We start from the raw sequence: 23,505 nt of genomic DNA on the forward strand, positions 1-23,505 counted from the left end.
ACACACACACACACACACACAATTAAACAAACAAAAAAAAAACACACTGCCATATGAAAGAGGAAAATTTTCTACTGATTCACTTATCATTCAACTATCTGAAATTCACAGCCAGAAACAGAAGGAATACTAAAACATTTGAAAGAACGTTACCAGCAATTCTTAATAAAAAAGTTAACAATGAGCTTTCCATAGGAAAAGCAGATCCTAAGGGGGAAAAACAGGTGGATGTATTCACCATTTCTCCATAAAGACAAAATAATACACCAAAAATTGCATTAATTCACTACTTCATTAAATATAGATTTAATCATCTCTCTAGCTGAATAAAAGAAAGATAAAAACAAATACATTTTCTTCTTTGAAGGTTTATCAGAATTTGTACCAAAAGGCATTCCTGGACATTTACTTTTGTATTTTCCAAGGACATTAAAAAAAGGGAATCATACCTGTTTTACTAATAGCTTCCTGTACTTCAGCCATGGAACTGATTATTGCAACAAGAAGGTCAGTACTGGTGAGCCAACTGAGAGCTTGCAAACAACGTAACTGCTCCTTTTGATAGTCTACAAAAATAGAAAAAATCCATTATGCAATGCTACAAAAAAGTATTAAAATTCATTTTAAAATTATGGGAATGTTTATTTATTTAAGAAATAGAACAAAAATTGCACATAGAACTTCATCTAGTATGCTGCTGCTGCTGCTGCTAAGTCACTTCAGTAGTGTCTGACTCTATGCGGACCCCATAGACAGCAGCCCACCGGGCTCCCCCATCCCTGGGATTCTCCAGGCAAGAACACTGGAGTGGGTTGCCATTTCCATCTCCAATGCATGAAAAGTGAAAAGTCAAAGTGAAGTCACTCATCGTGACCCCATGGACTGCAGCCCACCAGGCTCCTCTGTCCATGGGATTTTCCAGGCAAGAGTACTGGAGTGGGGCGCCATTGCCTTCTCCATGAAGAAGTCTATAATAAATGTTAGATATTGACTCTATTTATATATATAATGGTAATGGTAACTGACATCATAAAAAAAGAGAAGAAAACTTTCTTTAGTTCTACTTATATTATTTAATAGCTTACTTTTGAAAAGTTAAAAGTTGAAATAATTGTAGCCTCAGAATAGTCACGCATTCCAGGACTGACACAGACACTACTATGTTTAAAATACTATGTGCAAAATATGTTCCAAGGTGCTTGCTCTTTGGAAGAAAAATTATGACTAACCTAGACAGCATATTAAAAAGCAGAGACATTACATTGCCAACAAAGGTCTGTCTAGTCAAAGCTATGGTTTTTCCAGTAGTCATGTATGGATTTGAGAGTGGGACTATAAGGAAAGCTGAGCACCAAAGAATTGATTCTTTTGAACTGTGGTGTTGCAGAAGTCTCTTGAGAGTCCCACGGACAGCAAGGAGATCCAAGCAGTCCATCCTAAAGGAAATCAGTTCTAAATATTCACTGGAAGGACTGATGCTGAAGCTGAAACACCAATACTTTGGCCACCTGATGCAAAGAGCTGACTCATTTGAAAAGACCCTGATGCTGGGAAAGATTGAAGGCAGGAGAAGTGGACACAGAGGATGAGATGACTGGATGGCATCACCGACTCGATGGACATGAGTTTGAGTATGGGAGTTGGTGATGGACAGGGAGGCCTGGCATGCTGCAGTCCATAGGGTAGCAAAGAGTGGGACACAACTGAGTGACTGAACTGAACTGACTGATGTGCAAAAGAGTTAGCTAGTAGGAACCTGTTGTACAGTGCAGGGAGCTCAGCTCAGTGCTCTGTGGTAACCTAGACCGGTGGGATCAGTGGGTAGGAGGGAAGTCCAAGAGGCAGAGGGTTTATGTATACATAACAGCCGATTCACAGAAGAAACTAACACAACATTGTAAAGCAACCATATCACGATTTAAAGACAAAAAAAAGGAACAGTCAAGCATTCAAAAAGACGTTTGCTGTAAACTCACATTTGCTCCATTTTTATTCAACAGATTTTTAACTCTGATCATTTTATACTAACTCAAATGAAGTGAAAGTAATTTATGCTACTAATCAATTTTAAATAGGGCAGAGTTTCTGGATTGACTACTGAAAAATCACTGTACAAACTCTTCAATTTACTGTGAAGAGCACTGAAATATAATAAAGCTATACCAAGTTGAAATTACATATACTTGCTACCTTGTTTATATTTTAATGTTTACAACAAAAATCAAAACCTAACTTACATATACATATACAGTTATTCATACACACATATATATCTATTGATACCTATATATGTAGATATGTTACATGATTTGACATTGTAAATGATTTTTTAAAGTCTTTGCATAATGAGCCAACATATTCACTTAGGATGTCACTTACGTTCAACTTAGATTTTTAAAAGCCCAAATGATCTTACTTGGAAATTTATGCTTTTCTTTGAGCTCTCCTGTACACACCAAAACGCCTATGCCTTCTCTGAAACTCTCCATCCAGGTAAAAAGAGAGACACACGACTGGCCCAAAATCTTGAGTCTGTTTGCTGCCAAAATTGCAATAACACCTTTCCGGAATACACGTATCAATCCTTTGAATGTTTTTTTCTTCATCTTGGCTTCCTCTTGCTTCTTTTCTTCTACTGTTGACAGAGCCTGGGCTAGAGTTCTAACTTCCAATTTTAACAACTCAAAGGTGTTGACCTGCTCCTGGAGAAAATCTCTCTGTGTAGATAAGGCAGATGATCGGCTGTAGAGAGGATAGAAGGCGCCAGCCATCAGTGCACAGGCTGCCAGCAAGGAGGTCTTTTCCCTTTTGGTCTGGGATAACAAGTTTTTGAAGTGGGAATTTTCAAATACCAATTGTTCGTGTGACTTCTCAATACGGTTTAATTTTTCCATATTTTTTTCAGCAATTTCTTGAAATTTCTAAAAGAAGAGAAGTCAAATAATATATTTGATCAAGAAACAAATGGGCATTTTAACCCGTCTTTATGTCAATCTATGCCAAAACCAATACAGAATTGTAAAGTAAAAATTAAAAATAAATAAATAAATTTAAAAAATTAAAAAAAAAAGAATTATAAAAAATAAATAAATAAATAAATAAAAAGAAAGCCTTTTGCTAACAACTATTTCTTTTTCTTCCCAAGATCTATGTTCTAAAATTCCAAAAAAACACGTATGACAGAGCAACAGTGGGCCAAACAGCTTAGATCCAATGTGCACAGGGTTTTAATCCTCTTATGTGGAAGCTTTACATAAAGTAGAACACATAAATTTTAAAATGTTTTGTAAATTTCTTGTACATTTTCACATACATACACATATTCAAAAAAAGAAAATTTCTTCTACTCCTCAGTAACAATTATTTCCTATTTTTAAACAGAAATCACACAGGCATTAGAGGCTTTTCTATATGTAAAAAGACAACTTTTTATCAGAATAGCAAAGGATTAAATAAATAATACAACACACACCATCTGACTATCTGCCACTTACTAGATGAGAAGGGACTGATTCTCAGAATACACTCTCTTACTTCAGTTTCTTCTTTCCCAAGACAGAAGGCTGCACAAAGCACAGCGTCAGTGCTGGGGAAAAAAATGCTAATTGTGGGGTGGGCCTCCGCAGCTCTCTGGTCCTTTTTTCCTCATCAAGGTACATATAATTCAAAACTTAATATGGAACACAAAGAAATTTTAACTGCAGGCACTTGATTTTAATCTAGAAATAGACTAGAAAATAAACTCACTCTCCATGAAATCTTATGTCTAATCATTAAGGAATTACTGAAGCAAATATTTAGAAGATAACAGATGTCAACTTTTTTACTGATTCATTTATCATTCAATAAACATTTATCGATTACTCACTAAATTCCATATGCTAGGAAAACAGACAAATAAATCAATGATTGTGGTATAACATGATGGTGGAGCTACACTAGATTGCCAGAAATGCATAAAAGGGTAGAGAGGCAGCCGGAAATAGATAGTCCTGGCATAAGGATGAGAAATTAAAACACACCTAGAAACTGATAAAAATCTCAAATATATGACAAAAATACTCCTCTCTATATAGAGAAAACAGGAACACAATGGAATTTTTGGAAAAGAGAATTAAGAGGCTAGACTTACACAGCCCATTTTCATTTTAGGCTACTTCGTAGAAGCAGCTGATATCTAAACATAAAAGAACTCATAACAACTCAACAACAACAAACAACTCGATTAAAAAAAATGGGCAGACATCTGAATACACGTTTTTTCCCGAGTACGCATGAAAAGGGCCAACAGGCACATGAAAAGATGTTCAACATTACTAATTATCAGGGAAACGCACATTAAAGCCACAGTGAAATATCATCTCGTTACCTAACCAGGTCCGACTGCCCGAGATGCAGCGAGCCAAATGGCGAGACAGGTTTGCAGCAGAGAAAGGGTTTATTCACGAGGCAGCCAAGCGAAGAGATGGGAGAACAAATCTAACATCCACCTCCCCAGAGGCCACTGGCTGGAGACGGTCCTGGGTAAAGCTGAGGTGTGGGGAGCATGAAGAGAGGTAATTGGAGATAAGAAAAAGGTGAGGTATCATCAGTCTGCACAGGCGCAACCAAGCTACGTGCTTCTCCATGGGACGCACGTTCTGAGGGTGGAGTTTTTGGTCTTCTGACGTCAAGAGGTCACCACCAGTCCTAACCAGCTCAGACTCTAACTGGACACAGCTGACTCTAAGTTCCTGAAAAACCAACTCAGGCAAACATCTTGTAGGCTACATGATGCCTAGAGGACAATTCAAGGGAAGCTTGATCAATGAAGGCAGGTTACAGTTAATTATTTATTAAGCAATTTACAGTTTAATGGAGCTAACTGATGACTACCCTTGGTCTCAATCTCATGCCCATTAGAATGGCTATTATCAAAAAAACAACAAATAAGAATTGGTGAAGATGTGGAGGAAAAGGGAATTCACACACTATTGGTAAGAATGTAAACTGGTGCAATCACTATGGAAAACAGTATAGAAATTACTCAAAAAATAAGTATATAACTACCATATGATCCAGCTATTCCACTTTTCCATATAAATTGAAATATGGAACAACTAACTTGAAAAGATATCTTGCTGCATTGCACCCTCCAAGTCTTAAAGTTGCCCAGCCTCAACAGCCTGGAGACAGTTTCAGAGACACCAATGGTTTGCTGCCACAGTCCCCAGACTTTTTGGCACCACAGACCAGTTTCACGGAAGACAATTTTTCCATGGACAGAGAGTTGGGGAAGATGCTTTTTGGATGAGTCAAGCACATTACAATTATTCTGCACTTTACGTCTAATCTAAATGCTGCTGCTGATCTGACCAGCAGGTACCAGTCTTCAGCTTGGAAGTTAGGGGCCCTTGATTGATTGGATAGAGGGATCTTACACAAAGGGTCCTGGAGTGACACCCCACCATGTGTGGCAGATGCTGGGCAGGACGTGGGAACAGTCTTTGCTACTCAGGGGAGGAGGTGGCTACCATTTATAGAGGGAATTGACATCAGGTGGGCGCATCAGTTTCCAGGAGCTAATTAAGCCTGATAATTAAGAGAACTGGATATTCATGTGAGTGAAGCAGGGACTGGTCAAACAGGGGATGTACCAAGAGCAAGAGAACAGCCATCGTGAGTGGCCGGACGATACATATGTTCACCCCTATGTTTATCGCAGCACTATGTACAAGAGTCAACATACGCAAACAACCTAAGTGCCCATTAACAGACGAACAGACAAGGAAGATGTGGTCTATACATACAATGCAATACTATTAAACCGTAAAAAAAGATGAAAACTAGCCATTTTCAACAACAGGGATGGACCTTGAAGGTACTATGCTAAATGAAATAAGTCTGACAGAGAAAGACAAACACCATACGATTTCACTCATGTGGAATACAAAACACAAACAAGAACCAAAAAAAATGAAAAAAACCAAGCCAAAGCAAACACAGATCCAGAGGACAGAGTAGCGATTACCAGAGGAAAAGGGTCTGGGGAGGACAAAATGGTTAAAAAGGGGTCAACTGTATGGCGCTGCATGGAAACCAGACTGGTGGAAGTGGGTGTGCTATAGTGTATCCAGAAATTGCATTAAAATGTACACGTGAAACTTAAATAAAGTTATAAATAAGCTACCTCAATTTTTTAAAAGAAGAAATTGTTAAAAGAATACATGTAAAGTCTATATGTAAGTAAAAAAGCAATCTCTAAAGACTGTTTAATTGTCACATGTTGTCCTAAGTCATTCTTGGTTTGAGTAATTATAATCAAGATAAATATTAATGGTTATCAAAACAATCAACTGGGACAATATTGAACTAAATAACTAGAATTAGCAAAGTGAGATATTTGAATTAAGGATTTTAAAATAATGAAATGAAGTACTTAAATTTTTAAAGCTCTTACTGACAAATGTTAGACTAAGAAAACCACACTAATATTAATGCTGCTGCTGCTGCTGCTAAGTCACTTCAGTCGTGTCCAACTCTGCCCAACCCTGCAGATGGCAGCCCACCAGGCTCTGCCGTCCCTGGGATTCTCCAGGCAGGAACACTGGAGTGGGTTGCCATTTCCTTCTCCAATGCATGAATAAATACTAAAAGTTTTAATTATTTTTTAACAATTATATTCCCTCATTCCTGGTAGCTCTACTGAAATCCACAATTACAGATCTGACTGCCCATTAGCCCAGTGGTCCCCAACCTTTTTGGCATTAGGCACTGGTTTCGTGGAAGACAATTTTTCCATGGACAGCAGGGGCAGGGGCAGAGATGGTTCAGTCAGCCATACAAGCAATGGGGAGTGATGAGAAGTAGCAGTTGAAGCTTTGCTCACTTACCAACCTGCTCCTCACCTTCTGCTGCAGTTAGTCCATGGCCCGGGATTTGGGGACCTTTGCAATAGGCATCTTTCCTTAGATACCTCAATAACCATCTCAAGTACTGCTGTTTTTCCTATTAAATCTGTTTATAATGTTCAATTGCTAAGTCATGTCCAGCTCTGACACCATGGATTGTAGCCCGCCAGGCTTCTTCTCTGTCCATGAGATTTCCTAGACAAGAATCCTGGAGTGGGTTGCCATTTCCTCCCCCAGGGGATCTTCCTGACCCAGGGGTCAAACTCGCCTCTCCCGCACTGGCAGGTGGATGCTTCACCACCAAGCGACCTGGGAAGCCCCATGCACGTGCGGATACTCAGTCATTAAGTCCCGTCCGACTCTCTGAAGCCCTATAGACTACAGTCTGCCAGGCTCCTCTGAATTCTGGAATGGGTTGCCATTTTCTCTTCTAAGGGACCTTCCTGACCCAGGGATCAAACACAAGCCTCCTATGTCTCCTGCACAGCAGGCAAATTCTATACAACTGCACCATCTGGGAAGGCCTTTGTTATTTTGTTCAGTCACTCAGTCATATCCGACTCTGCCAGCCCACAGACTGCAGCACGCCAGATATCCCTGTCCCTCACGATATCCCACTTTGCTCAAACTTATGTCCACTGAGTCGATGATGCCATCCAGCCATCTCATCCTCTGTTGCCCCCTTCTCCCTGCCCTCAGACTTTCCCAGCATCAGGGTCTTTTCGAATAAGTCAGCTCTTCACATCAGCTGGCCAAAGTATTGGAGTTTCAGCTTCAGCATCAGTCCTTCCAATGAATATTCAGGACTGATTTCCTTTAGGATGGACTGGTTGGATCTCCTTGCAGTCCAAGGGACTCTCCAGAGTCTTCTCAAGCACCACAGTTTGAAAGCATCAATTCTTCGGGGCTCAGCCTTCTTTATGGTCCAACTCCCAGGTGGCGACAGTGGTAAAGAACCCACCTGCCAATGCAGGAAATGTAAGAAAATCAGGTTCAATCCCTGGGTTGGAAAAATACCCTGGAGTAGGAAATGGCAATATACTCCACTATTCTTGCCTGGAAAATCCTATGGACAGAGGAGCCTGGCGGGCTACCGTCCATAGAAGCACAAAGAGTTGGTCACTACTGGAGCAACTTGGCGTGCATGCATGCTCATATCCACACACGACTACTAAAAAACCAGAGCTTTGACTATATGCACCTCTGTCACAAAGGGATGTCTCTGCTTTTTAACACACCGTCTAGGTTTGTCAGAGCTTTTCTCTCACGGAGCAAGTGTCTTAATTTCAAGGTTGCAGTCACTGTCCACAGTGATTTTGAAGCCCAAGAATAGAAAGTCTGTCACTGTTTCCATATTTTTTCCCATCTGTTTGTCATGAAGTGATGGAAGCAGATGCCATTTTCTTTGTTTTTTGGATGTTGAGTTTTAAGCCCGCTTTTTCACGCTCTTCTTTCACCTGCAAGAGGCTCTTTAGTTCCTCTTCACTTTCTGTCATTAGTGTGGTATCATCTGCATATCTGAAGTTATTGATACTTGTCCCAGCAATCTTGGTTCTAGCTTGTGATTCATCCGGCCTGGCATTTTGCATGATGTACTCTGAATAGAAGTTAAATAAGCAGGGAGACAATATACAACCTTGATGTACTCCTTTACCAATTTTGAACCAGTCTGTTGTTCCATGTCTGGTTCTAACTGTTGCTTCTTGACCTGCATAAAGGTTTCTCAGGAGACAGGAAAGGTGGTCTGCTATTCCCATCTCTTTAAGAATTTTCCAGTTTGTTGTGATCCACACAGTCAAAGGCTGCAGTATAGTCAGTGAAGCAGAAGTATATGTTTTTTCTGGAATTCCCTTGCTTTTTCTATGATCCAACAGATGTTGGCAATTTGATCTCTGGTTCCTCTGCCTTTTCTAAATCCAGTTTGTACATGTAGAAGTTCTCAGCTCATGTACTGCTGAAAACTAGCTTGAAGGATTTTGAACATGACCTTGTTAGCATGTGAAATGAGTGCAACTGTGCAGTAGTTTGAGCATTCTTTGGCACTGCCCTTCTTTGGGACTGGAATGAAAACACCTTTTGCAGTCATGTGGCCACTGCTGAGTTTTCCGAATTTGCTGGCATACTGAGTACATCATTTTAACAGCATCATCTTTTAGAATTTGAAATAGCTCAGCTGAAATTCCATCACCTCCACTAGCTTTGTTTATAGTAATACTTCCTAAGGCCCACTTGACTTCACACTCCAGGAAACCCTGGGAAGCCCTAAAACATGTTTATAATAGTCTTCTTTATATCAGTAAATTGAACAAACATCTGCCCAATTTTTCAAGTCAAAAACTTTGTAATCAGTCTTAATTCCTCCTTCTTTCACCTTATCCTCTCCATTCCCAAATCAGAACCATCCACAAGCACAAGAGGGCTTATCTACAAAATACATCCTCATTCATCTCGACTGCTACCACCTTAATTCTAATGATCATCAGCACTAACTATTCACCCCTAAACTTCAAAGCTAGTTTCATGTCGAACTGGGTCAGTCCAATCCTACTGCTGGAACTCTATCTTTACTGAACCAAGGTCTCCCCTTCAAGTCACAACACCTCCACATGCCTTCTGCAAAGACATCACCATTTCCCAGGATCCTCAGCTGGAAGGAAAAAGGCTATGGGCTGCTCTTCTGCTATCCAGACATGAACCTTACTATGCCTTTTCACAATTTATCCATGGTCTCCAGCACCACCAGGTGCTGACTTCCCTAATGCTACGTAAGTTCTAACCATATCCTGAACCCATTTCAGGGTATATCTATTCCATGACACCTATTACTATCAGTCCTATTCATGTTGACCTTGACCTTCTCTGAACATAATTAAACTACTAGACACTTATTTCTACACTGCTACTTACTTGTTTCATGTGTGTTTATTTACTCTCCCTCAAATGCAATAGAGTTTTAGTTCCTAAAGGCCAGGGATTATTTACTCCAGTGCCTGTCACAATGCTTTATACCCTTCAAGTATTTAATAAGTATTAAATGAACTAAATAATCCTTTATAAAATGTTCCCTGGTGCTTAGAACAGCACTTTACCCATAATAAGCACTGAGTAAATAGCCAGTGAATAAAAACTTTACAAATATAAAGCAAAGAAAAAAATAATCAAAAAAGATATAATTTCTAAATATAATTTGGACCTTATCAACATGTCAAAATTTTGTTTTAAATTAATCCTGATATTCCAGGGGGACCTGCAGAGCTATTGCATTATTTACCATGAATTCTTCTTGAATAACAAAGCTTGTTTGAGAGTAAGGCTGGAAATTACTATAAGAGCAAATATGTCTTAAAAAGAAAACTGGTGTTCTTTACCAAAGATTAAAGGCTAACATTTTTCTAACAAACATAAGGAACATCACCTTCAAATAGAACAAAAGCACTCCTAGTACTGAGATAATCTGCTCCTTGGTGTGTTAATTTCAGAAATAATATTCACAAATTCCCCCTTAAAATATCTTTAAAAAGTTTAACAACCTGAAATTTTTATAAACTTTATATCTTCTACATAGTTTTTTTTGACATGCCAAAAATTCTATCTAATTTCACTAGTTTTCCATGACTCTGATAAATTCAAAGTGCACTGAAAATGAAGTGAACAGGACAGCTTCTTCCCTTAATGAATTATGCACTTACTTCCTGAAATACAGAAGCTTTAAGGGACATCTATTGGCTTTCAGCAACCCATGAACTTTGAGACCTTGGGCCAGAAATCAGACACTTCCCTGTGGAGTAAAACTTTTTTTATCACTTTTACTTGCTGAGTTCTCATTCTTTACGTTGGCAAAAAATTAAACTGCAAACTGGACAGTCAGTGACAAATAGACATCAAAGGACTTCATTTTAAAAGGTTTTATTTTTATGTTACCTATATTTCTTATACAATGGTAGTTTTTTTAAAATAATAAACATAAATCTGCCTGTTTTTCCTACAATGTAAATGTTTCTCTGTTAAAAAATAAAGCACATTTTGTGAGGAAATTGGAGTCTTCAATACATTGTCAATGGAAATGTTGAGATGGTGTGCACAGACTTTTGAAAAAGTTTGGCAGTTCTTCAAAAAGTTAAATACAAAGTTACCACACAACCCAGCAATTTCATTATCTGGTCTTCAATATATATACTGAAATCCCATAACAGTTATTTACTTACCTTAAAAACACTATCTTCATTTTGGAAGTTTCAGTTCAGTTCAGTTCAGTCACTCAGTCCTGTCTGACTCTTTGCAACCCCATGGACTGTAGCACACCGGGCCTCCCTATCCATCACCAACTCCCAGAGTTTATTCAAGCTCATGTCCATTGAGTCGGTGATGCCATCCAATCATCTTATCCTCTGTCTTCCCATTCTCTTCCTGCCTTCAATCTTTCTCAGCTTCAGGGTCTTTTCCAATAAGTCAGTTCTTTGCATCAGGTTGCCAAAGTATTAGAGTTTCAGCTTCAGCATCAGTCCCTCCAATAAATATTCAGGATTGATTTCCTTTAGGATGGATTGGTTGGATCTCCCTGCAGTCCAAGAGACTCTCAAGAATATTCGCCAACCCCACAGTTCAAAAGCATCAATTCTTTGGTGCTCAGCTTTCTTTATAGACCAACTCCATGTACATCCATGTACATGACTACTGGAAAAACCATAGCTTTGACTAGACAGACCTTTGTTGGCAAAGTAATGTCTCTGCTTTTTAATATGCTGTCTAGGTTGGTCATAGTTTTTCTTCTAAGGAGCAAGCATCTTTTAATTTCATTTGGAAGTTTAGCACGTCAAAAATAATAGGTGTCAAAAACGGTACATGCCTGTGTGTATTCTCTAGTTTCTAAGGCAATACAAATTATAAAACTATCCAAAGAGATAAGTCAAGCCCTCAAAAGAAAAAGAGTTCTCTTCATCATTTGACTGAAAATAAACTGTCAATACAGGCAAAATGCTTGATTTAGTGATTGTTAAAAGATATTACCTCAGACTGCTAGAAAGTTAGCATGACCTCTAAGATCAGATCTGTCTCACGCCTCCCTTCCTTATGGGCTTTCAGATGCTGAATACAAAGCCCAGGTGGCTCTAGTCTCCTCTATGAAGGCTTCAAACTTTAACCATCTTCTCTTCTGAGTCGATAGCACTCTTTTGGCAAGTAATTATGTACAACCTCAGGATAAACCTTCTATTATTTAATTTTTCACACGTTTCTATAGTGCCTCTCCAACTAAATCTGACACTTTTTGAGGAAATAAGTATCTCACAGAATGAAACAGAGTGTTCCATAAATCTTATACATAACATTTATTCAATTAATAATTATATTCTGTAAAGTTATTTTGCTATTCTTACCTACGGTAGTAATTTTGCAATACAGTATGCTAAAATTTCAATCTCTCAGAAAAAAGAAGTCTGAAAAAAACAAGACCAAGAACTATCAACTTTGATTAACAGTGTGGCCCTGGTTAGCTTTTTCATACATTATCATGTTTAATTACTAAATAAACAAGATTCACTCAGAAAAGTGAGGTCAGGAAATATAAAACTGAGTTGTCACTAGACCTGTTTTCAGATATTACTTCATATACAAAAATAGCATGTTCCTAAAAGAAAGTGTTTGTGAAGTCGCTCAGACATGTCCGACTCTTTGCTACCCAGTGGAGTATAGCCCACCAGGCTCCTCTGTCTGTGGGATTTTCCAGGCAAGAATACTGGAGTAGGTTGCCATTTCCTTCATCCAGGCGATCTTCTCAACCCAGGGATCGAACACAGCTTTCCTGCATTGCAGGCAGATGCTTTAACCTCTGAGCTACCAGGGAAAGTGTTTAGCATGATGCAAAAAAAGACTCCCTGATAAGGATGATGATAATATATTCAAACAGCACACAATGTTTACTTTGTAGTTACTAAATGCCAAGCAAGGTGCTAAACATGTCATATCTGTTATCTCCATCCTAATTCTGACCCCACAACTTCCTCACTATACAAATGAGCAGTTCTCTGAATCTTACTTTTCACATTTGTAAAACAGAAATGATATTTAAGTGACTTTTCTCACATGTTTATTATGAGGATCATGGAAGAGGAGGCAAGCAAAGGTATGAAAAAGAGTTAAAAATGGGATCAAGCATTATAAAAATTCAATTGATAGTATTATTATTAATAAAAACAACTTCTAGAACAGTTATTTGAAAAGTAGTCAGAGAACTTTCCTGTATTTCATTAGAGGTGCCCAATCGTAACAGTGTGTTCCGAACTGTGTCTAACTCCTTGTAAATCATGTCTCCCTATCATCATCAATATAAACAAGCTGCACTTTTACCTCTGAATATTTTTAGAATTCAATTTAAAAGTAAAAAAATTTAACATCTAACAACACTTTTATGAGTAACTTATTTCTAGCCAAATGTACTCTTAATAATGTGATGGAAGAGAAATAAAATGCAATATATTATGATGGACCTGAATTTCTTTGATTTTTCTTCTTCAATTTAAACTCACTTGACTTTACTAAGGGTTTCTCTGATAGCTCAGCTGGTAAAGAGTCTGCCTGCAATGCAGAAAACCCTGGTTCGATTCCTAGGTCAGGAAGATCGGCTGGAGAAGGGATAGGCTACCCACTCCAGTACTCTTGGGCTTCCCTTGTGGCTCAGCTGGTAAAGAATCCACTTGCAATGTGGGAGACCTGGGTTCCATCCCTGGGTTGGGAAGATCCTCTGGAGAAGGGGACTTTACTAAACTGTCACATAAACTAGAAGTGTTTAAAATAAACATCATATCAAGGGTTAACCATACTTAACTGACAGTGAAAAATCTTTAGTTTTAGAAAGGAAGTTCTTGTTCCAGTAATTTCATCTTTTCAGACAGAAAAGAAACAAGAATATAAATACTAAAATTACAAAAGCAAAGTCAGTAAAGCAATGTATCATGGCACTCAGTCCTGATGCTTTGGTAGGCAAAGATGTTTGAGATATATTTATATGATGGCCCAAAGTTATTTAAATTCACAAATTACCCAACCATGTAGCTAGCACATTTTAACTAATACTAAAACCATGCGAGAGCTTCCCAGGTGGCACTAAGAACCCTCCTGCCAACGCAAGAGACATAAGAGACACAGGTTCAATCCCTGGGTCGGGAAGGGCACAGCAACCCACTCTAGTATTCTGGCCTGGAGAACTACCCAGACAGAGGAGCCTAGCAGGCTACAGTCCATAGGGTCGCAGACTCGGACACGACTGAAACAACTTAAGAAAGTGAAAGTCTCTCTGTCTTGTCTGACTCTGCCACCCTATGGACTCTAGCCCAACAGGCTCCTCTGTCCATGGAATTTTCCAGGCAAGAATACCGGAGTGGGCAGCCATTCCCTCCTCCAGGGGATCTTCCCAATCCAGGGATCGAACCCAGGTCTGCCACTCTGCAGGTGGAAGCAACTTAGCACGTACGCAAAAACATGCTAAAACCAAGCTTCCTACTCTAATTTTATTACCTAATAGCATTCCCACCACCTGCTTTAAAGCTTAAACATCCGAAAGTCTTGCAAATTATTCCGCATTTTTTCAAATAAAAGCTATTCATATCCAAAAACTGATTTTTATTAAACTACCTTTTACTAACCACTTATTTACAATAACCAAACACTAAACAGAGACTCTATGGATAAGTCATTTATTTTCCAGCAGGTGGTATCTATTAATGGCTATGTTCTCCTGACATATAACATTCTCTATAACCCATAATCCTATCAAAACTGTGGATTTTTCCCTCTCATGTCCTTATCAACATAATTTTTGAAGTTTAAATAATATAAAATGAAAATATCTTTATCTGCATTGCAGCTCGGGAAAAAAAGCAGAGATATAGAATTAATCATAGGAAAATATCCCAAAATGAAATTTACAGATACTGTAATATGCAATATAATATTAGTTTACCAAATATAAACCCAAATTAAATGTTGCTGTGTATCCAATTATATTTTATGAAAATTCAAATACTGTACATAAATAATACAGACAAATGCCAATATATAATATTAATGTACATTCAGGAATAATGAAAATGATAGTTTCAATTTGCATATTCAGGGATCACAGCCATATGTTACACATTCTTCAGGAAAAAAGTCTTCAGTGAGAGCTGCTCCTAAAACATCAGCATTTGTGATGCTGATTCCTTTACTTGAGAAAGTGAATTGCTATGCCTTCCTGCAGATTTATAAAGGAAATGAGTTCAAAACACTGATAGGATAGTTTGAAATCAAGAATTTTGTTCTTTTTTGTCCAGGTTGCTTTGACTGTTAGGGGTCTTTTGTGGTTCCACACACATTTTAGGCTCGTTTCTCTTATTTCTATGAAGAATTCCTTTGATATTTTGATGGGGATTGAACTGAACCTGTAGATCGTTTTGGGTAGTATGGTCATTTTAACAATATTAATTCTTCTGATCCATGAACAAGGGATGTGTCTCTCTTTGTTTGTATCTTCTATTTATTTCTGCAAAGTCTTGTCATTTTTATTGTCCAGATCTTTTACTTTTCCAGTTAATTTATTCCTAAATATTTTATTGTTTCTGATGCTACTGTGAACAGGAGCACTTTATTTTTCCAAGGCTTCTTCATTAGTGTAAAGGAATGTCACAGATTTCTATAAGTTGATTTTGTAACCTGCCACTTTACTAAAATCATTAATTACATCAATTACATGTAATTACTTAATTACAATAGTTTTTGATTGACTCTTTGGGATTTCCTATATGTAAGATCACAGCATCAGCAAGCCATAGTGATAAAAACAATATGGCATTGGCACTAAAACAGACTTCTAGACCAATGGAACAGAACAGACAGTCAAGAATTAAATCCCACCCTATATGGTCAACTAATATTCAACAAGGGAACCAAGAAAACCAATGAGAAAAGGATGGTCTATTCAGCAAATGGTGCCAGAAAAATTGGAGAAACATGTACAGAACAATGAAACTAGACTCTTCTCATACCTCTCACAAAAATTAACTCAAAATGGATCCAAGACTTAAACATAAGACCTAATACCATAAAACTCCTAAAGAAAACATAGAGATAAAGCCCAAAGATATCTGTCTTGGGAATGATTTTTTTTTGGATATGACATCAGAAGCACAAGCAATACAAATAACAATCAACAAATGGGACTATATCACATTCAAAAGCTCCTGCACTGCAAAATAAACAATTAACAAAATGAGGTGATTGCCAACGGACTGGAAGAAAATTTTTACGAATCATGTATCAGATGAGGGGTTAATATTCAAAATACATAAAGAATTAATAACAACTTAATAACCAAAAAAAATAGTTTTAAATGGGCAGAAGAACTAAATAGACATTTTTCCAAACCGGACATCAAAATGGTCAACAGACACATGAGAAGATGCTCAACATCACTAATCATCAGGGAAAGACAAGTAAAAACCACAATGAGACGTCACCTCATAGCTGTTGAGATGGCTATCGTCAAGAAGACAAGAGACAACAGGGGACAGTGAGGGCGTGGTGGAAAAACCCTTACACACTGCCGGAAAGACGGTAAGTTAGTCCAGCCACTGAGGAAAACAATATGACGGTGCCTCAACAACTTAAAACTAGACCTGCCATCCAGGAATTCTGCTTCTCAGAACATACCCAAGGGAATGAAAACAGTAATTCAGTGAGATATATGCACTCCTGTGTTTACCATAGCACTATTCACAACAGCCAAAATACGGAAACCACCCAAAAGACCAACAACAAATGAATGGGTAAAAAAGATTTACCTACAGAATGTAATGTTTTTCACCCATGAGAAAGGAACACATCCTGCCATTGGTGACAGCATGAATGAATCTTGAACATAATATGTTAAGCAAGACAAGACAGACAAAGACAAGCACTGCACAACATCACTTATATGCAGAATCTAAGGAGATCAAACGTGTAAAAACAACAACGTACAAGAGAACTCCCATCAGACTGTCAGCTGATTTCTCAACAGAAACTCTACAAGCCACAATGGAAAGGCATAATATATTTAAAGTGATGAAAGGGAAGAACCAACAACCAAGAACACTCTACCCAGCAAGACTCTCCTTCAGATTTGATGGAGAAATCAAAAGCTTTCCAGACAAGCAAAAATTAAGAGAATTCAGCACCACCAAACCAGCTTTACAACAAATGCTAAAGGAACTTCTCTAGGCAGGAAACACAAGTGAAGGAAAAGACCTACAGAAAATGAACCAGAAACAATTAAGATACAGGTAATAGGATCATGCTGTGTGCTGTGCTCAGTCACTCAGTCATGTCCGACTCTTTGTGGCTCCATGGACTGTAGCCTGCCAAGCTTCTCTGTCCATGGAATTCTCCAGGCAAGTAGCCAGTCATTTCTCCAGGAGATCTTCCCGACTCAGGGATCAAACCCAGATCTCTACATTGCAGGCAGAGTCTTTACCATCTGATTAGATGTCATATATGTTCACTGAACATAGACAATAATATGGTGCTGTAAGCATATAATGTAATAAATATTACAAAGGCAACCATATCACAATACATTAATATATCAAAGTAATATGATGTATACCTTAAATTTACACCACATTGCATGTCAAATTTATCCCATTTTTTTAAAGTGATAGGAAATGAAGAAAATTGGAAGATTCACATTACCTGATTTCAAGACTAACCAAAAAATACAAAAATCAAACCAGTGTGATAATGAAAAAAGAATAGACATATAAATAAATGGAATAGATGAGAAAGTCTAAATAATAGACTTGGACAAATGCAACCAACTGACTTCTGACAAAGATACAAAGGCAATTCAATAGAAAAAGGATAGCCTTTAAAGAAATACTGCTAGAATATGGACATCCAAATGCAGGAAAAAAAAAATCAATCCAAGCCTCACACCTTTACAAAAATTAACTCAAAATGGATCACAGACCTATATGTAAAACCTAAAACTATACGAAATCTAGAAAATAAGCAGGAAGAAATCCTGGTGACCTTGCACTAGGGAAAAGAGTTCTTAGATACAATACTAAAAGCCCAGGCCATAAGAGAAAAATGTATCAAATTGAACTTTATAAATTTAAAACACTGGTTCTGCAAAAGTTCTTTTAAGAGACTTGGAGACAATACTTGCAAATCATATATCTAACAATGTTTGAAATTCAGCAAGAAGAAAATAAGCAATGTAATTACAAAATGGGCAAAAGATATGAATAGATAATTCACCAAAGAAGATATACAGATGGCAAATAAGCATATGAAAAATGCTCAACATTATTATTCATTAGGGAAAGTCTAAATTAAAACCATAATGACATAGCACTGTACACCTATTAGAACAGCTAAAAACAAAAAGAAAAAAATGATGAAACCACATGCTGGCACAGATGCAGAGCAATCAGAACTTTCTTACAAGCCTAGTGAGAAGGCAAAATGATAGCCACTTGGGAAAACAATTTGATAGTTGCTTACAAAGTTAAATACATACTTACCATAATAACAGAAATCAGACTCCTAAGTGTTCACCCAAAAAAAAAATTTTTAACTTATATGCAGAGTACATCATGTGAAATGCCAGGCTGGATGAAGCACAAGCTGGAATCAAGATTGCCAGGAAAAATATCATTAACCTCAGCTATACAGACAACACCACCCTTATGGCAGAAAGTGAAGAACTAAAGAGCCTCTTCATGAAAGTGAAAGAGGAGAGTGAAAAAGTTGGCTTAAAACTCAACATTCAAAAAACTGAAAAACTTGGCTTAAAACTCAACATTCAGAAAATTAAGATCATGGCATCTGGTCTCATCACTTCATGGCAAATAGATGGGGAAACAATGGAAACAGTGACAGACTTTATTTTGGGGGGCTCCAAAATCACTGCAGATGGTAACTACAGCCATGAAATTAAAAGACGCTTGGAAGCATCTTTTCTCCTTGGAAGAAAAGCTATGACCAATCTAGACAGCATATTAAAAAGCAGAGAGATTACTTTACCAACAAAGGTCAGTCTAATCAAAGCTATGGTTTTTCCAGTAGTCCTAAATGGATGTGAGAGTTGGACTATAAAGAAAGCTGAGCGCTGAAGAATTAATGCTTTTGAACTGTGGTGTTGGCGAATACTCTTTTTTTCTTTTAATTTGAATGCTTTTATTTATTTTTAATTTAAATTTATTTATTTTAATTGGAGGCTAATTACTTTACAATATTCTTGAGAGTCCCTTGGACTGCAAGGAAATCGAACTAGTCAATCCTAAAGGAAATCAATCCTGAATATTCATTGGAAGGACTGATACTGAAGCTGAAACTCCAATACTCTGGCCAGCTGATGTGAAGAACTGACTCATTTGAAAAGACCTTGATGCTGGGAAAGATTGAAGGTGGGAGAAGGGGACGACAGAGGTTGGATGGCATCACTGACTCCATGGACATGAGTTTGAGTAGGTTCCGGGAGTTGGTGATGGACAGGGAAGCCTAGCATGCTGAAGTCCACAGGGTTGCAAAGAGTCAAACACGACTGAGAGACTGAACTGAACTGAATGATCCACAAAAACCTATCCATGAATGTTAAAAGCATGTTTAATCATAATTGTAAAAAAAATAAGAACAACCCAAAGGCCCATCAGCAAGTACCTAGATAAACAGTGCTACATCCATACAATGGAATATTACTCAGCAGTAAAAAGGAGGGAGCTACCGATAAAACCAACAATGTGAATAACTCCCAAACATATTTTGTTGAGTGAAGAAACACCTAAAATGCTACATACTGTATGATTTCAGTTATATAACATACTGCGGCTTCCCTGATAGCTCAAGTGGATAAGAATCCACCTGCCAAAGTAGGAGACTCAGGTTCAACCCCTGGTCTGGGAAGTTTCCACATGCCACAGAGTAATTACCCTATACACCACAACCACTGAGCTTGTGCTCCAGAGCTCAGGAACCACAACTACTGAGCTCTCGTGCCGAAACCACTGAAGCCCATGGGTCCTAGAGCCAGTGCTCCGCAAGAGAAGCCACTGCAATGAGAAGCCCACACCCACACCTAGACTCAAGCCCTCACTCTCTGCAACTAGAGAAAAAGCCTGTGCAGCAACAAAGACCCAGCACAGCCAAGAAATACGTATAATTTATATAATATTCTGGAAAAGGCAAAACTGTAGGGATGCAACAAACCTGCAGTTCCCATATATAGTCAGTTGTTTTTTCTCAAAGGGACTAGGGATACTAAATCAGGAAAAGTAAACTCTTGAATAAATGGTGTGGGAAAATGAACCTCATCCTCCATTTAACATCACATACAAAAATTAATTTGAGATGGATCACAGACCTAGACAAAAAGTTAAAACTATAAAACCTCAGAAGAAATGATATGTTATCTTCAGAATCTTGAGCTATAGAAAGATTGCTTACCACATAAAAGTACTCAAAAGAGAAAAAGATTTATAAGTTGAACTTCACCAAAATTTTAAAACTTGTGATCATCAAAATAAATACTAAAAAATAAAAAGGCAAGTGAGATATGAAAGAAAATATCTGGGATACATATGTATGATAAAGAATTATATCCAGAATTTATAAAGAACTTCTGAAAATCAATAATAAAAACACAAACAACCCAAATTCTTAATGTACAAACACCTGTAGAGACACTTCATAAAATAAAATATGTAAATGACAATAAGAACATAAAAAGTGCTCAACACCATATTCACCAAGAAAATGTGAAAATCACAATAAAATTCCATTTTAAAACAACTAGAATGGTTAAATTTAGAATACCGACAATGACAAACTTTGCAGAGGATATAGAACAATGAAAATTCTCACAAATTGATGAGAGAAATATAAAGTGATAGAACCATTTTGGAAAAAATATCTGATAGTTTATTTATAAACATACATCTGTCTTATAAACTAGTGTAGTTAAACTACACTCTTAACTACAAAATGAAAACATATGTCAATAAAACAGTTAGACAATAATGTTTGCAACAATTTTGTTTACAACAGCCAAAAGCTGGAAAAAAGACAAATATCCATCAATTCACAATTTATTAAATTGTGGTATAATTATAAAGTGGAATACTACTCAACTATAAAGAAGAATGAACAACTAAGAAATACAACAAGCATGAATATTAAAAATATATATGTTGAGGGAAATAAGCCAACCACCAAAGACTATACACTGAATGATTCTAGAACAAAGGAAAATAATCTATGATGATAGGTATCAGAACATCAGAATTCTGGGTACCTACGGGGAGTAGAAACTGACCGGAAGAGAGCACAAGAGAACTTTCTGAGGTAATGAAAATGTTTAAGTCTTAAATGGGGCGATGGGTATATGGGTGCATACACTGATCAAAATATCATACTATATACTTAAAATCTGTTCACTGTATGTCAATATTATCTCTAAAAAATTTATTTAGGTCTCTTCAGTGGTAGAAAATGCAGAAGATATCACATTGCATTCTGCATGTAGTGAACAAAAGGCCACTTTTAGAGAGTGTATGAATTCATTCAAATTCACAGAGAAAAGCTTAACTTCATATGGGGCTTAAATGCTTGGGAAAACAGAGTGGTCTTATTTTAAGCAACTGGAAACTGTTTATTGGCAAATTTTTTAAATGTGGTTTCTTTTTTTAATTAGACTTGACAATATAAGAATGAGTGGATCAAATAAAGAGGTTAAAACTGAATCAACTATGAGAAGTCTATACAAAAAAAGTATAGACTGTCATTGTTATTTCTGATTGAGCAGGAATGAGAGTTAGCAATATAAAGTATGTTGATAATATCTTGTATAAGAAAAAAATATGATTTTGCTAACTACACATAACTTCTGTTCTCAATCAAATCCAACACAGAGGATGTATTACCTCTCACAACCAATAGGTTTGCTATAGGATCTATAACTATAATTCAAAGTCTTCAACGTTAGGCACTACAGCAAATTTCAACCTCAAATGAATTAAAATGATGGGTTCACATGTTAATAAAAATCTCCACAAATGGAATAAACTGGATCAAAGTATATCTACACTAAAACTGATAATATTTTACCAAAATTTCTTAACCTTTATTTTTAAAATGAAGGAAATACAATTTTAGTATTTAATTGATCTGTGCATTTTTAACCAGAGACCCATTTACTTTCAAACTTAAGTGAGACAATCCTTAATCCACCCGAGTGCGTGCATATGCATGTATGCCCACTTGTGTACGTGTCTTTGCACAATCACACGTACATGTAACCCAAACAAGCAAGTTCTGTGTGGTTCTCCGAAGCTTTAACTGACTTGGTGTTGGTATTAAAAGAACACACTTGAAAGTAAAAGATCGAGCATCCCGTTTTAAAGCTCTCTGTGGCAGTAGCATACCTGTGCCCTCTTCTGCACCTCCAGGAGGAGTTCAGAGTACTGCAGCTCCAGTTCCTTCTTTTGTTTGTGCCAGCAGCTCTCCTGGGCTTTGATCTGCTCTGCCACTTTGTTAAAGGTGTCTTCCTGGGTTTGCTGAAGCTCTTTCATCGTATCAGACTTGTTTTTACAGATATACTCTAGATGACTTATCTAAATGGGGAAATGGAATACAGAACAAGATATGCTCACCAATGTGTTCTTTGTATCATCTCCCCCAAAAGCTATTCTAGAATTTTCTACTATATTTTAGGCCTTAAGATCATACAAAAATTTTAAACTAAAATGAAAAATAAATGAAGGAAACAGGAGTTAGTAGAACAAAACTATATTTTAGCAGAAAATGTTTCACTTATATGGATAGATGACATCTGTTTCTCTAATAAAATTCTATGTGTGTGCTCAGTCACCCAGTCGTGTCTGACTCTCTGTGACCCCATGGGCGCAGCCCACCAGGCTCCTCTGTCCATGGCATTTTCCAGGCAAGAATACTGAAACTGGTTGCCATTTCCTATTCCAGGGGATCTTCCTAACCCAGGGATCAAACCCAAGCCTCCTGCATTGGCAGGTGGATTCTTTACCACTGTGCCACCTGGGAAGCCCCAATAACTAACAAAGTTACTTATTCTACAATCAATTTTACTGAGAAAATTAAGAAGAATATTTTTACCTCTAGAACCAAAGCTCAAGCTGTTCAGATATTTCAGTGGAAAAGGAAGTATTTAAATGAGATTTACAAATCTACAAACATTTTACATATAATAAAGAAGAATGTTCCAGTCATTTTTTATTTCACATTCAAAACACTGGAAAGCAAATCTTCATCATCTAACATGTATGACAATTAACGATGTTTTGAAATTATGAAAAACTATTAAAATACAATACCATATCAGAGAGCTAAAACATGTACTCATTTTAATTATCGGTAATTTGGAAATCTGTTACATACACATTCACAGCTAAGAACAGTATCTCCACTTATCACAATTTATTCCCTTATTTCCTCAATCCTACTTCTCAATGCCTGTGATTGTTTGCCAATCAGACCAAGATAAAAATGCTCTCACTCAAAAACTGGGCCAAGATGCTGTTTCATTACTTCAACTGATTAAAAAAAAAAAATTTAGGGAACAATTTTC

The 23,505-nt window shown here is 37.2% G+C and overlaps 1 protein-coding gene across 2 annotated transcripts in view; it reads right to left on the reverse strand.

The window, feature by feature from the left end:
* LOC120860199 (coiled-coil domain-containing protein 171) overlaps positions 1 to 23,505 on the reverse strand; it is a 334,015-nt gene that overhangs the window by 188,329 nt on the left and 122,181 nt on the right. For both annotated transcript variants that reach the window (XM_040235975.1, XM_040235974.1), the window contains 3 exons: positions 22,328 to 22,516; positions 2,417 to 2,921; positions 450 to 566 (listed from right to left, as the gene is read on the reverse strand). In XM_040235975.1, coding sequence (XP_040091909.1) covers positions 450 to 566; positions 2,417 to 2,921; positions 22,328 to 22,516 — 811 coding nt within the window. The remainder of the gene's footprint in view (positions 1 to 449; positions 567 to 2,416; positions 2,922 to 22,327; positions 22,517 to 23,505) is intronic.

Source organism: Oryx dammah, unplaced genomic scaffold, assembly GCF_014754425.2.
Source record: "Oryx dammah isolate SB20612 unplaced genomic scaffold, SCBI_Odam_1.1 HiC_scaffold_11050, whole genome shotgun sequence".
Taxonomy (NCBI): domain Eukaryota; kingdom Metazoa; phylum Chordata; class Mammalia; order Artiodactyla; family Bovidae; genus Oryx; species Oryx dammah.